The sequence below is a fragment of the Xyrauchen texanus genome, chromosome 16 (assembly GCF_025860055.1).
Source record: "Xyrauchen texanus isolate HMW12.3.18 chromosome 16, RBS_HiC_50CHRs, whole genome shotgun sequence".
NCBI lineage: Eukaryota > Metazoa > Chordata > Actinopteri > Cypriniformes > Catostomidae > Xyrauchen > Xyrauchen texanus.
This window is the reverse complement of record NC_068291.1, coordinates 8,315,659-8,332,175: the sequence shown is the minus strand read 5'-3', so window position 1 is coordinate 8,332,175 and position 16,517 is coordinate 8,315,659. Positions and strand designations below refer to the sequence as shown.

At 35.8% G+C, this 16,517-nt stretch overlaps 1 protein-coding gene across 1 annotated transcript; it reads left to right on the top strand.

Moving 5' to 3' along the window:
* The first annotated feature begins 13,271 nt into the window (after positions 1 to 13,271).
* Positions 13,272 to 16,185, top strand: LOC127656701 (uncharacterized). The gene is made up of 6 exons (XM_052145150.1): positions 13,272 to 13,524; positions 13,599 to 13,783; positions 14,680 to 14,779; positions 14,893 to 15,222; positions 15,326 to 15,482; positions 15,653 to 16,185. The coding sequence occupies exons 4-6, from the start codon at positions 14,935 to 14,937 to the stop codon at positions 15,835 to 15,837; spliced, it is 630 nt and encodes a 209-aa protein (XP_052001110.1). The 5' UTR covers positions 13,272 to 13,524; positions 13,599 to 13,783; positions 14,680 to 14,779; positions 14,893 to 14,934; the 3' UTR covers positions 15,838 to 16,185.
* Positions 16,186 to 16,517: the final 332 nt, after the last annotated feature.

Here is a 16,517-nt window from a genome sequence, read left to right as displayed (position 1 = left end):
CACCAGTCTAAAAACCTGTTTGTGTCTGTCTCTCAGGAGCAGAGGTGTGGTGTGACAGGCATCTAAATCACATCTTAGATCTGTGAAGGCCAAGTGTGAGATTAAATATAAAAGGTTTGCCTGGGGTCCTGTCATAGGATTTGGCTTTGGTTAGGGCCAGTGATGCTACCAAGTGACTCAAAGGTCACCAGTCTGGTCGTTACACCAGATAAAACCTGAGTTGCAAATATCTTCACATTTTAGGATGTCTCACAGGTGCAGCAGGTGTCATTCACAAATAATTGCATACAGGGGATCAATACGATATTGGCTGGATTTTTATCAGATCGAGCTATATAATTTTTTATACTGTGAAACACTGCATCAAAATAAGTAAGGGCATTTGTTTCGGAACCTGGCATGTTTGGTTCGGTTAAGCATATATGAACATGTCAATTGCACTCAGATCTGCACCAAAACAATCGCTCCGAGACTGCCTGAACGAGATGGTTTCAGACCGATTGCAAATTAACTTTGGAGCAGTTTGCATGTAGTGAGTATGCAAACTGAACCAATGGACCAATGAAACAACCTACATCACAATGCATGATCACACAAATTTCACACAAATATCCATAACAAGCAATTAATTTACATGACCATAAATGTTTTAAGGCAACATGATGCAAAAAAGGGTTCAACATTCATGAAATGCCGATAAGCAATAGTGATTAGATAAGTTATAGATATGCGAATAACCATGAACATACCTGATAGATCTTTGGGAACAAATTCTGTGGGTGAGCACATCATGGCACCTCACAATCAAAGCAGACCTTCTTTTCTAAAATGTCTTGTGATTGCTGTTCTTCGAAAGAAGTGCATGGCAATATTGTTATTCCAAAGAAGCCTTGATTCCCACTCAAACTGACAAATTAATATGATGGTGATTAGAAAAAAAGGCTCAATCAGCTCACTGAGCTGTTATACATCCATCTTGATGGATAACTGACCGGCCACTATAAGCATAACCCCAGAACATAAACAACACACTTTGACAAATGAAGGGACAGTTTACTCACATCTGACTTGCGTAAACACATTTTGGTCAGTTTGGAAATGTTGCCTTGTGAAAGCGATCCAAACCAAGGAGAAAATACAACATTGTATCAATTTAGCCCCCGTTACGAAACAAAGCAAATGGTGTACAGGTCTGAAAACACACTAAGTAATATTGAAGGGTCGCTCGCTTACTGCATTTATTCAATTTGTTTTAATAATCCAGTATCTATATATACTATATGTACTGTACATAAAAAATAGGTTAACATATGAGTCTGATATCCTGTATGTGTGGTATAAACTGGTTAAAATTGTTTAGAAAACAAGTCTTGGGGCCTGGGTAGCTCAGAGAGTCACAAGTTCGAATCCATGGTGTGCAGAGTGACTCCAGCCAGATCACCTAAGCAACCAAATTGACCTGGTTGCTAGGGAGGTTAGAGTCACATGGGGTAATCTCCTTGTGGTCATGATTAGTAGTTCTATCGGGAAGACACGCAGGCTTGAGTGAAGTTTAAGATGCCATTTATTTAATAAATTACCAAATTGGGGAGAAAATGTGATAAAGAAAATTATAATAAAAAACAAGTCTTACATTTAGAAAAAAATTCAATTTCAAACTAGTTAATGAATTATTATGTCAGCATGAAAACATTCACACAAAGGTTATATGCACAAATATGTGCAGATGCACAATAAGTTAAAGATGCACTCAGTTATTAATATAATATCCATATGCACAGTGTAGTAAACTGCACTTTTGACATTTTAAAGAGTGGATTTAAGTGTCTAGATCACAGTGGTTGAGTGATGCTGTACAGTAAAAGAAAAGTATGCTAGATTGTGGCACTCTGCAACATCCTTCACAACCTAGCTCTTAGTACTGAAAGATTGAGATTTACACTATGCAAATGGCATTAAGCACAACATTTATTGGCTGTGTTTTAGAGGTCGGCCGATTTTTTGCATTTTTTTACATAATCGGCATCGGCCAATATCAAAGTATATCAAACCGATTATTAGGCAGGCGCATCTGTGGGCAGCCTAGTGTTGTTGTGGAACACGTGTTCGACGCACGCTGCCCCTAGAGTCATTTTCCAGCAGAGTGAGCAGACCTCATCCAGTGCCTAAGGAAGGAGCTAAGTTCCTTGGAGAAAACAGTAAGGATTAAATTTGTATAACTTCTTTATATTTAATTAAAAACTTTTGATATGTTACTGCCAACTTCAAGAAAAAAACGTGACAAACGCGATAGGCGACATGACGTTCGGCTAATTTGGATATTGATAGCGTAGTTTAAGTTGCATTATCACAGCAGAAGGGTTGCTATCATGTCACAATAAGTAAGCAAGAATTTTGCAATTACAGACAGAGTATCTGAGACTTTTATTTGCTCTGTTTGTGTGTCTTATATTTGAGAGGGTTGTCACTCAATGCAGAGAAATAAGTAATAAAAAAGATACCAACGCACTATAGGCTATTGAAGGACCGGCTTTGGTAAGCTCGGACGTTATGGGTTCTGCTGTCGGTACTGGAGAAATTAAGAAAATACATTTATTATTGCTATAAAGAGAAAGTTATTTTATCTCGCCAGCCATTTCTATGTATAATAATATGAAACCATTTGTCTGTGATGCAATTTAGCTATTCGCAGTCAGAGAGAGAGAGAGAGATCTCTCACGCGGTGCTACAGCAAGCACAACACGATCCCTGCTTAATGAGTGACAGAACTAAACATTCAAACATAGCCTGGTTTAGATCTGTGATATTAGTCTGATTTTATTTTAGATTTCGCCTTCCAAAGATTATAAAAAGAATATTTATACATAAGCCGCATTCTGTCTAGCACAACTTCCTTCCCTTCACAGCGGTGCACTGACATTTCTCCCTAAAACTCAAACTTAACGTCAGAATCAGCACGATCGGTGATTGTTGTAAAATGCAGTCTAGCTACTGTTGCTAAATTGCGGGACGCGTTTAATAATAAAAAGAGCGCAAGAGATACCGTTCCCAAGGCGGCGCGCGCTCCGATACAAACTGCAACGAGACACGCAAAGTATAGGCTACTTTGGGTTTCATGTGAGCGTCTAAACGATCAAATATACACAAAAATATGTCAAAACGACCGGCTTGGAGATTCACTTAAACACAGTTTATGTCTTAAATGGACGTAGTTATGGAAATAGTTGGGAGAACATATGCTGCATCAGGAGCCTATTAGATCAGCACTTGGTCTTGGAATCAAACAACAAAAGGCAAAGAGAAAATCACTTACAGCTCTTGAATGAATAACTTCTGCATTAATAAGCATTAATCTATCTATGATAAACTATGCAGTGTTATTTTACAATTGATTACTTTATTAGATTTCTTTTTAGACCACACCTGAACAGTAATGTTAGTAGACCTTCCTGAAATGAAATCACTGTGCCTATATAACGTTTATCTTTGTGTAATATATATATATATAACAAAAAGAACCGTTAAGAATACCGTTAAAGTACCGGATCGATAAGCAGTATCGGTAAGAGTAGTAATACCATTAAAACCTTAACGATACCCATCCCTAGTTATGCCTGTGCTTCTCTTGGATGCTCTGAATATTGGATTAGTCTGGATTGCCCCTTAATTAAAGCTGCATTTGGATCTCAACCTTCGTGTCTCTGAGCAGTTCGTAACACCTGCTTTGTTTATTTAATATATTTGTTATACATTATTTATACAATATGTTTTTACATTATACATTTTTAATTTAAGTCTACAAGTGCAGATTGGTCAAGTGTTCAATAAATGTATTTGTTGAGAAATTTTGTCTAAAGTAATTATTTGTGTTACATTTTATCTTTCAAATAAAAGGTTCAAATAAGAGGTTAAAAACAAGCACATATCGGCCAAATTAAATCGGCAGCATTAATCGGCCATCGGTCGACCCGGATTTCAAAAGATCGGCATCGGCCTGAAAAAAAAACCACTATCGGTCGACCTCTACTGTGTTTGTGATGTTATCTGATTTGAATAATTCCTCAAGTGATTCAGGAACTAAAACAACAAGTCAAGACTCAACAATGTCCTTCGCAAGTGTCGCTTGGGATTATGATTCTCGACATGCCCCCTTGGTTTATATTGAGTGATTACATGAGAAAAGGGATTGACCAAGGGGAAGTAGATAGGGTTAGTTGTTGCCTCTTTTAGGATCAAATGATAGGATATGCTTTTTTGTGAAAATGGTGACTCCTTCACATGGCTCAGACCTTCTAATTCTGCTATAAGCCCTAAAAGCAGAGTCTTAATCTCCTTAGCTTTTGAAAAATGACAGCCAACAGATTCTCAATATGAGTCGAGAAGAAAACCTAAAGCTGACAGAAGCATTGTGCAATGGAATACCACACAATTCTAATGTCTAGCACCTAAACCAAATGAATAGTTTGACTCTCAATTCTGATATGTCATGTTCATACACTACATGTAACATTGTGGCCTGGCATGAATACCTGTTCCACTGAGGACCTTCTGGAATTTAAAAAGCTTGCTTAACCCTCTAATCATGGGACTAATTATGAAAAAATAAACTAAAGTATATTAAGTGTAGAAATAATTTCCCAAAATTGGTTTTCTGCATATGATCGAAATTAGTTTTTTGAGGGGTACCATCAGAATTCAAAATGTGAAAATCAAAAAAACTATTATTTTTGTGTGTAAACACAGGTATTCTCCACCAGAGCATGTGAGTTGTGTGGAGCGAGTTGTTGCTCCACTCAAATATTCACTGTTGTGCGATCGTGTTGTGGACTCAACTCCAACGCTCAATTTCAAAAGTCATCCTCACGAGCGAGCAAGAGCGATATTGGAGCGGAGCTACATAAAATGAGAAAGAAATTATTAAACATTCTTGTTTATTTATTTTGCATCAGGTACAAAAAACTAAATAATCCCTCATCATATTGGCACACAACCTAATATTTCCATATATCAATTGCACAAACAATGCCTTGTAAGCTACTTTTTTTTTTTTTTAAATAGGGAGGGGGGCAAAATCATACCCTTTAAATCTACTATAATACCTTAATAATACACTGTATTTTATTGAACACTTATTTGATTTAATTGAATTTAACATAACATTTTCTTAGCATTTTAAATAGGTTCAAATATGTATAGAATCAATTCCATGCCACATATATTTGCAAAAATATAAAGTTTTGCAAAACAAAAAAAGTATTGAGCAAACAAAAAAAAATAATTTTTAAACAAAAATTAAGTATCACAAACGTAAAATAAAGTATCGAGAGAAAAAAAGAATGTTTTGCAAACAAAAATAAAGAATTGCACAATATAAACAAAATATAGCAAAAACCAAGATGTAATTAATTGCAAAAATCAATGACTGTTGTAAAATAATCTAAAGATCTTTTATCCTTTTTTATCTCTGAAACAAATTTTTAGGCAGCAATGATTTTGCCACACATCTTTTTCTTTGCAATGCTCCTTTTAATCTGCATTTCCATCACGTGTGAGCTCGTGATACCGTTTTGCCTTTGCGCTTCACTTTTCTCTGCGTTTCACTTTATGGCACTGTTTTGACGTGGGGGTGGAGTCAGGGGATTGGGGCGTGTACAACAGGCTCAGTGACAACAGGCTGGGCACATTTTTCATTCATAAGTCCAAATGTATGAAGACGAAACCTTATTTTTCTGTATTTAAAAGAGAATTGATTTGTAATTTCTTTCCAGCGTTGGAATGTATGTAAAGTAAAAAGGCCCAGAAATTGGCTGGAATAATAAGAGACCTTGAGCTCTTAAAAGAGGAATAAAGAGACCCCTCTGTATTTGTATTTTTTATTTTATACATTTAATTTATTTATTTTATTTTAACTGATATGTGCCTTGCTTAATACTCATTTACCTGTACTTACCAGTGCCATTGTAGATGTACATTCTGTTTTTTGTTCTGTTCTTGGTGTTCAATAAAAAAAAAAAATTTGTTTCCTTTTATTTAATTAGCATTAAATGTGCTTTAACAGCATTTGCTTCAGATAAAGGAGTTAGAGATCAGTTAAAGCGGTGGATTTATTAGCCATACTCGCTAACATAGCCAGCATCTGCAGTTTATTCTCTCTCAATTGATTGGACTATTGATTGATTCTTATGTTTACTTTATAGATTATAATTGTCTATACCATAGTATGTTGTCTTCTAAAAAAATGTAAACTCCATATTTAAAAATATATAAATAGATGTTACATTATCACTGTTAAAGGAGACAATAAATAGATTACAAATAAGAAGTTAAACGATCGTAACAAATAAGCATCCCAGGAAACGATCTACAAACAATAAAAGAACATCACTTATAATGTTAATTGTGCAAAAGCAAAACAAATTTAACAGATTTATTCTTAAGAGTAGGTGCTGATAACCTGGTTATATCCTGCTCTACTCGAGGCAGAGAAACAGCAGGAGAAAGCTGTTGTTGTTGCTGCTGACCCTGAGCTGCCTGAATATGACCGAAGCTTTGAGTCAGAACACTAATAAGATTCGTCACGACATCTAGATTCTCTCTGCTAAATGTGACATGGCAAATCATTACATGAGATGACCTAGATACACGTACATTTACTGTGAGCATTGTAAGAACTTAAGTAGCTTGTGAACAGGTTCGTTGAGCAATGGAGGAGTCAGGAGACAGCGAAGCAGGTTTGAAATCAGCACTTTAATTTCTTTCACGAACATACGACGGTCACCGCCGTAGAAATGTAAACATAAACAAAACAATATCACACTCAGTCTGTGGAGCTTTCTGGATCCACTCTCTCTCCCTCTCGACACTTGGCGTCCCTTTAAATGTCTTTCTCCGTATCACTACAACAAGACACAGGTGTTAGAGATAATTACAAACCAGGTGACAAGCCTTACCGCTCTCTCTCTCCTGCAGACTGACACACGACCACGCCCCATGCCACATAGCTGTATAACGCAGGGTTAAGAATATAGGGGATGTGAACATTTTATATTTCAAAACTTTATTGTTAAAGACAGAACACATGCACGTTTGTTACGATCGTTTAACTTTTTATTTGTAATCTATTTATTGTCTCCTTTAACAGTGATAATGTTACATCTAAATATGGAGTTTACATTTTTTTAGAAGACAACATACCAGGCATCCCAACCTGCAAAAAGTCATTTCAGGGAGGTATAAGATATAAAAGCATAATATATAATTTCTTTAGGCTATAGGCCTATGCAATTATTTGTTAATTATGTAGATTACTTTTAATATAAACTGCTTATACTATTTATGTAAACTGCTTTTATTTATATTCCATTGCAACTTTAAACAGGTCTAAGGAGTTTATTGTTTTCATGTAGCCTAGGTAACTAACCGGCCTGAATAATATGAAATGAAACTTGTTTAACTCACCTCAACATGTCTTTTACAATCATTTAACCCGCCATGGGCAATGCTGAAGTCACTGTTACAAACTGTACAGCGTGCAAGACTGTCATTATGTTTCACTCTTATTAGACGGGTACACTTTCGTGTAGTCTGGCGTAAAATGTGTCTTATATTTTCGCTTTTTGGGGCGCTCTCCCTCTGCCATGGCGCTCCTGTGTCTAGATACACTGTCCTGATTAATTAGGTTCGGGAGAAGAGATAAAAGCCCGCCCACACTGACAATTGATTGGTTGACTTACCGAAACAGGCCAATCAGGATGCTCTCTGTCTTACATGCACTTCTTGATGCACACACGCAAGGTCTCTCGCTCTCTCCCTCTCTGCTGTGTGCGCTACACGGTTTGGAGCACAGTCTTACCGCTCTTGCTCGCTCGCTCGCTCTTGATTCCGGGACATTTTAACTAATTTGCGGGCATTAGGGAGCCGCTATCAATACGCGGGAGACTCCCGGAACTTCCGGGAGACTTGGGATGTCTGACATACTATGGTATAGACAATTATAATCTATAAAATAAACATAAGAATCAATCAATAGTCCAATCAATTGTGAGAGAAAAAACTGCAGATGCTGGCTATGTTAGCGAGTATGGCTAATAAATCCACCGCTTTAACTGATCTCTAACTTCTTTATCTGAAGCAAACGCTGTTAAAACACATTTAATGCTAATTAAATAAAAGGAAACAATCAACTTTATATACCTGAGATACACCTGCTGCCTCTGCTCAGCCATGATGTTTGATCAGTGTCTCAAGCTAATGACGTAACTTCCAGAGAGGCATCACTGAGCCCGTTGTACACGCCCCAATCCCCTGACTCCACCCCCACGTCAAAACGTTAGGCTTGTTTGAGATGAGCAAAATCTGCGCAGAACCGATCACCGGTGATCAGCGCGTAATGCATGCCGGTTAGAAATGTGTCCGAGAGCGGTCCGCCTTGCTCTGTTGTCATGCTGACGTATGTCAAAAAACTCTCGCGAGCGCAAGGCGCACGTGTCGGATTCTGCAGTCGCGCGCAGTTGCTCTCCACCGACTGCGCTGATCAAAAGCATGATGGGAAACGACTTGCTGACGACACAACTTAATGCTCATTGGCTGCGATTGTCAGCTGATATTTTTTCCCTTAATTCTAAGAAGTCCATTACCTATAGCCTAATACTATTTACTTTTTCTATAGTACTTTATTAGTAATTAGTACATGTGCTTTATTTACCCTTTTATTTTTATTTTCTTATTTTGAAGTCCTGTTTGTTGTAATTTTCTCTTTATTGTATTGTATGCTTGTGTTAATTTTGTACATTGACATTTTTGTACCACATTATGCCATTAAATAAATTAGTCAATCCATCAATACATGCATACACACATCTAATGTGACGGTTTTACAATTAGGCCTTATGTTTGTGTGTTTTTATCTGATATCTTTATCTGGGTATGTCTTATTCCTGGAGTGCAGTAAACACAACCCACACATGCTAATTTCTTAATTTAGAATGTGTTTTTGTTTCATATTATTTTTGAATAATAATTAGCTGTACACACTTTTCCTAATCATTAAACATGAAATTCAAACTTACATTAAGGTGACAAACAATTGTGTAATATATTTATATAGAATATTTTTCATGTTAAAAGGGATAGTTCACCCAAATATTTGTTTTTCTTTGGGTAAACTATCCATGAAGTAGGATACACATCATTAGGTTAATCAGCTGTGCCATATCCCACTCTGAAATGTTTATCCCATAATTAGGGATAACAATGTAAATTTAGTGCAGCATCTGTATGCTCATCATTTCTCATTATGGCTTTGATTATAAAAGGCACCCACAAAGTTAACAATTGTAGCAAGATGGAGAATGTGTTATTAACACTATCAGACTCCCAGGAGCAATAACATTAACAGTAAGCAAAGAAATTGCTGAGACAATAAAGAATGGTGAGTAAAAAAAAAAAAAAATTGGTTGCTTGATGATGGAATTAATTTTATTTTATTGATTGAAATTCCTTTTACAGATAAAAAATATGCAACAAGTGAGAAATGCAGAACAGAAACAAGGTAAGGCATTTTTTTTTAACCATAATAACATTTAAAATGATCATGGGGATTTTTTATTATTTTTTACACGACATAAGTTTCATTAGATGCAAGTTGCAACATACCACTCTAGATTTATATCCCTACCATTTACTGAATAAGCCATTTTAAGTAATGAGCACTGTTCACCCTCGGTGATTCTCCTCATCATAACCATCTTCGTGTAAAAACAGTGGTATTTCAATTGCATCCACTTCGTCTGCGATAAAGAACGCGAACGCGATCTCTTCCATTGCTGACGTTTGCAGTCCACAACACAGCGAGATTCAGGAAGTGTCCGGCTTGCCTGCACTTTTTTCACTCCTCCCCTCACTGCAGCCGCCTACTCTCACCTACATTTCAGGCGAGGCAAGGCGCATCTCAAACAAGCCTAGTGCCATAAAGTGAAACGCAGAGAAAAGTGAAGCGCAAAGGCAAAACGGTATCACGAGCTCACACGTGATGGAAATGCAGATTAAAAGGAGCATTGCAAAATAATTAGTAGGCATTGCAAAGAAAAAGATGTGTGGCAAAATCATTGCTGCCTAAAAATCTGTTGCAGAGATAAAAAAGGATAAAAGATCTTTAGATTATTTTACAACAGTCATTGATTTTTGCAATTAATTACATCTTGGTTTTTGCTATATTTTATTTATATTTTGCAATTCTTTATTTTTGTTTGCAAAACTTTCTTTTTTTTCTCTCGATACTTTATTTTACGTTTGTGATACTTAATTTTTGTTTTAATTTTTTTTTTTTGTTTGCTCAATACTTTTTTTGTTTTGCAAAACTTTATTTTATTTTGCAATACTTTATATTTTTGCAAATATATTTGGCATTGAATTGATCCCATAAATATGCTAATTATTTTATTCCTTCATAGCTACTGTTCACCCTCTGTCTACCAACATTACTTTGATTGTCACATGACAACTATGGTCAGACAGGGGATGTGTTCTAGCCTGGGGCACAGAAAAAAAAGGAAGATAGAAAATTAAAAACAGTATATTAAAATGAAGAAAACATTGCCCAAGTGACTAAAGAGAGATTGGTAAGCTTAATGTATCACTTTATCACTGAAAATCTTGAAGAAAGGCTTGAAGCTAACCAACATTTAACATTGCCAAGAGGTCCAGATAGCCAGCTTATATAAATATTAGTTCATTTCCAAGTATCTTTCCTGTCACAGCAAAAAGTGTTACGTTTGGGAATGTTATGCTCAGTCGCTTTACATTTATAAAGAAAAGCTTGTTAAAAAAGTGGTTTACTAACCCTTCGCCATGTCCAGCTTAAACCTGGGCTCCTCTTACTAACCATAACTATTGTTGCTGTGTTTTCCAACCTTCACCTTTTGTTGTCTTGCTGTGAAACACGATGTAAGAAACCATTGTGTACCATGTAAATTACCTCAGGAATTATCAAACAACACCTGGATGAATCATTGACTAAATCCAAGAAATTGGGCAAAGAAATGTGCGATGAAGAGGCTTGCTTCAGGATCAATAATAAATAATTAAACCTCTTAATTTTCTTTCTTTTTCTGTTTGGATGGAAAATAATGATGCAAATCAAATTAAATTAATAATAATAACTAAACGGTTTCACTGCTATGTACATGACTGTTTGTATAAAAATTCTAAATAAAATGTTAAATATAAAAGTTTGAATGAAATAATTGCCATCACATTATGTTTTTATTATGTTTTATTTGTTTTTTTTATTGAGTTTGAATTGTAAGATTTGTTATATTTTGCTATTAGTTATTTGCTAAAGTTATTAATGGTTCCTTGTTTTTGTCACCTTTTGTCACCTTCAAATTACTATTTAATATAAAATTAGAAGGTCTCCACATGCCATGTAATTTGCCTGTGGATTTGTGTGTGTGTAGTGTGTGTGTGTGTGTGTGTGTGTGTGTGTGTGTGTGTGTGTGTGTGTGTGTGTGTGTGTGTGTGGGCAGGTTTAAGTGGTTTACGAGGACATTTCTAGTGTCCCCATAATTTAAATTGCTTGAAAAACATACTAAAAGATGTTTTATTGAAAATGTAAAAATGCAGAAAGTTTTTTGTGCGGTTTAGGGGTAGGGTTAGGGGATATAATATATAGTTTGGACAGTATAAAAATCATCATGTCTATAGACTCCGAAATAATGATAGCTGCACCAACGTGTGTGTGTGTGTGTGTGTGTTTGGTGGGGGTGGGGGACGCCAACATTGATGTTGCATTCCCCTCAACAAATGTGTAGTCACGCCCTTGCCCATGCAAATTGACATGTTGGTAAAAAGCCAGTGAATCTGATCTGTCCAGCCTGTGAACCCTTTAACTCATTGTTTCTAAAGTTTACCCAGTGTCTGAAGTGGATGTTGGTCATTGAGAAGACACCAGAAAATGTAAACATCATCTAAATGGCTGTTGCATTTGCACTGATTCATGAAATACAGAAGTTTCCTAATCTTTCGATTACACTCTAAAAACTAATTCAGAGGACCTTTAGTCATTACTTAAATATATATATTGTTGTGAAATAAAAAATCAAGTTCTGAGATACTGTTACAGTTTTTACTTGTAATTGTTATCTTATTGAGCTTGGATGACACACAAATTGTGCCTATTGATTAAATATACAATCATGAGTTGTCAGAGTTTAACATTTTCAGTTAATAAAAAATAATTTAAATTTAAGTTCTGTTAATGTAAAATACAATTTGATGACGTGTAAACGGCCCACAGTTTCCCGCATGCGCGCATGTTCAAGGCCAGACGAGTGACTATAGTCTTAAAATTGATGTGTTAAAAATGAACACAAAATATGTGTAAAAGGATTTGTAACACATTTTGTGTTACTACAGACACATGATGTGTAAATATTGTGCTCAACTGTTTACACAATTACTGTGTTAAACACATTTAGTAGTACATGTTTATATAAAAGGCATATATTCTGTTGCAAATACTCAACAGGCGATGTCAACTTTAATTATTGGATTTATTTATCATGTTGAAAATGTGAATAAAGCATTTTAACTCGCTGGGGGGAAACAACTGTTGGGACTACGGGGATGTTTTTGCTGCGCATGCGCGGTGGCGTTCTTTTCCAACCGACGGCCTAGCCAGCCGTCAGAATTCAGAAATGCATCTGTCTGCCTCAGGTGAGTGAATATAATTAAACGTGTAAAATAATAAATATTTCTCCACATAGCATGAGAAAGAGTTGTGTTAATTGTCCAGGAAACATAATTTGTTTGTTTTAACCGTTTTCATGTTCCGTAGCCGAATATGTTTTGTGTGTTAACTAGCGTCAAGGCAAGCGAGCTCTCACGCTTTGCAAAGCTGTTTATTTATTGGGTATGACGGCTAATAATTGTTTTTAAAAAGTCGTAACGTTAAAGGTTAATATACATGGCACCTTAAGTTTGAACTCATTTTACCAAAAACGTCCTTTTAACCACTGCATTGTGGCGATGAGTGTTGTGTGGTTTAAAAAGCGCGCCACTTTGTGCTAAGTTACATTGCTTGTCACTGACTAGGCTATTTACATGTATTGATAACGCGATACACTTAACGTTTACATTTTCTCATTATTAAATTATGACTCTTGTATGATTACAGCATTATAATATGGTGTTATTATATCTTTTATCTAGGTAATGGAAGACGAGGGTCAAATCACGTTTACTCTGTAAAATTGTTAAAGAGTTCTCGCGACTGTCTTCATAGACGGGAAGGAAACATGGAGAAAACTATTCACAGTTGGAAGTGTTGGAGAACTGATTAACTCAGCCAAAACGGAGCTCTCTCAACAAGTATCTATTGATCGAATACTGAGATTTGACACAGATTTTCAAGAATTTATTGACATCGATGTTAATTCAGAAGTGAAGGAGCTTGACAAATTCCAAATATATTATACTGCTAGTATCACACAGGATCCATTAGATGGAAGAGTTGAGTCATTACTGGTGAGTCATGTTTTCACTCTTCCTATTTATAATTTTCAAAGTAAACATTTCAATTGTAATTTTTTTTCCCTTAGTTTCATTCAACAGAAGTAAGCCGGACTGTCACCACAACTGTCACCACAACTGGTCTGCTGACACTGCTCGAGGAAAAGGCCCCTACAATCTTGAGAGAACATGAAGACACAAAGACATTGTCAATTTCTTTGAGAAAGTTACTTGTTAAAGTGGCTGTGAGTGACTTTGTAGAAAAGCATGGATTGTAAGTATATAACTGTTTAACAGATTTGCACTCATAAGTTATTAATAACATCAAATAACATTAGCTGTGTTTACATGGACCCTTATAATCGAATTGACTGCTCAATCGGATTAAAAAACCTTCATGTAAACATCTTAATCGATCTGATTGAGCTCGATCCGATTGGAATTTCGATTGGATTGAAAGGGGTAGTTTATTCCTTTTGTAATCTGAGTGTAAACACTTGATCGGATTAAAAAACGAAACTGAAAGGACTGCACACGTGCAATGATGTTGAAATAGTGTAATGACGTTGAAATAGCGTAATGATTCATTTAGATGACACTTTATTCAACAGGAAGAACAGCGCGTTCCGTGCGTCATACGTCATTACACTATTTCAATGTCATTACGCTATTTCAGTGTCATTGCACATGCACAGTCCTTTCAGTTTCGGTTTTCAATCCGATCAAGTGTTTACATGTTCTCTCGATCAGATTACAAAAGGAACAAACTACTCCTTTCAATCCAATCGAAATTCCAATCGGATCGAGCTCAGTCAGATTGATTAAGATGTTTACATGAAGGTTTTTTAGTCCGATTGAGCAGTCAATTCGATTATAAGGGTCCATGTAAATGCAGCTGTCCTGCAGAATTTAACTTTTTAACAACCCTGATAAAACCTGGCTTTAGCCTTCTAGTAATCATGAAGAGATTGATTAGCTAGTTCAGGTGTGTTTGATTAGGATTGAGCTAAACTCTGCCGGACAGTGGCCTCACTGGAAGGGTTGAGTTTGCCCATCACTGGTCTAGAGTATCAATGTATTATTCAAAGTGGGAACTTTTTTGTGTCCATGTCAATGTTTGTGTTAATACGAGTTTCTGCATGTATATGCTTGTATTGCCCCTTTTTTTAGCTATCCATCTGGTACAGAAAAGCTGGCACTGGCAAAGGAGATTGTGTCACTGTTCCCCTCATTAAGGATTAATGTCCCATTTGGCGAAAATGAAGGACATGTAAGGATGTTTTACATTATTAATTTATGAGTATGAAATTACTTGGCAATGCGTATACAAACTGCAAAAGCATACTTGAGTCCAACTTTTTATTTGTCCATTTCTCATGTTAGGAGCATTTTTTTGATGGGCCATCACACAGTGGATTTATAGAAATGAGACTACGGAACATCAGACGGAAACTTCAACAGAGCCAGCGGATCTACAATTTGAAACGACGTCTTCCTACAGACCAACCTTCTCTGCCGATTACTGATGAAACAGTGCCCACTGAGTGGTTGACCTTGATAAAGAGGATGCGACCCTCTCCAGAGAACTCATCGTCAATAAAGACTGCAATTGACCAAACCTTCAGTTACCGTAGAAGATGGATAACGACGAAATCGCCAACTGTTGGTCAAATCTTCAAGGAATATCCCAGATTTCTGGACATGCCAGCCTTGGTAATACATGTTAAACTAAGCTGCAGAGAACTTTACACAAAGGTTGTGTTTCATAATTTGTTAATATTAATAATTTCTTTGTTTTTTGTTTTATGCACTGCAGGTGGACATTGAATTTTCCAAGATGACAGATGGGAAAGAAGACATGTTTATCAAGAAATGGGAGGGGACGATTATCCCAAAACTCAAGGAAATAGCATCCTTTGAGAAAAAAATGTACATCAGACACTTATTGGAGAAAGCTGACAATCAGCAGGATGGTACGATTTTCTTCTTTTATTTCTGTGGCATTTGCATAAATTTCTAAATTGGGTTTCTGTGAAAATGACATGTACATTTTATCATTCAGTTCATGATTTAAAGGTAATCATTTCAAATATAATTTTGTTTTTAATCTTTTGCATGTGACCTGTATCTTTACTCCATCAAGATGAGCTGTGTTACACTATGTTAAGGATCCTCGTTCATCTTCTTCCACCCACGGCATCTGGGAGAAGCGTCGCCGGCAGTAAATGCTGTGTCAATTCTGCTATCTCATACTTGTTGGAACTGGTGCCGGTATGTATTGTGTTAGATTTTTATAAAGTTGCAATGTCACATGCAACAACATTATGAATGTTTTATATGATTAATGTTTTGAAATGCTTATTTTTTCATCAACAGTATTTTTTACAGTATGAATTCCATGTTAAAACCAGAAAAAATGCAAAATAAACAGTATGTGAACCGTATTCAATGCTTCAGTGTGATTTCATGATAACTACATATTGTATTCTGATCTAGCTTTTTCAATAATGTTTTATAATAAAATAAATCTATAACACACAGTTGTGTTAGATGTATACAAAAAGACACATTAATGTGTTAACTAAAGTAACACATTTGTCTGTGTGTTTTCACAACACATATTCTGTGTTGTATTTTAATTATTAAGTAAGTTGATTCAACATAATGTTTTAAGTAAGGTGAAGAAGATTTTAGGCCACAATAAAACACATTTTTAAGTAACATGAACTTAATAATTTTCAACATGAATGCAAGTAATTAAGTTGATTCAACATAATGTTTTAAGTTCATGTTACTTAAAAATGTGTTTTATTGTGGCCTAAAAGGTAATTCACCATACTCAAAACATTGCTTTGAATTAATTTAATTCTGCCAGCAGTCTTAACTTAGAAATTCTAGTGGAAACGGTTAACATATTTTTTTTTGTTGACCCAATGTTTTATTTTTTAGAGTGTAGGAAAATTAGAAAAGGACACAAGAAGAAATTTTATGATTTGACCAGAGTGAAT

What these genes read in the sequence shown, in the direction of transcription:
- LOC127656701 (XM_052145150.1), top strand. Translation starts at nt 14,935, where the DNA reads ATGAGACTACGGAACATCAGACGGAAACTTCAACAGAGCCAGCGGATC. An exon ending in TTCTGGACATGCCAGCCTTG is followed by an intron (nt 15,223 to 15,325) that starts GTAATACATGTT and finishes TATGCACTGCAG; the next exon opens with GTGGACATTGAATTTTCCAA. An exon ending in AGCTGACAATCAGCAGGATG is followed by an intron (nt 15,483 to 15,652) that starts GTACGATTTTCT and finishes TACTCCATCAAG; the next exon opens with ATGAGCTGTGTTACACTATG.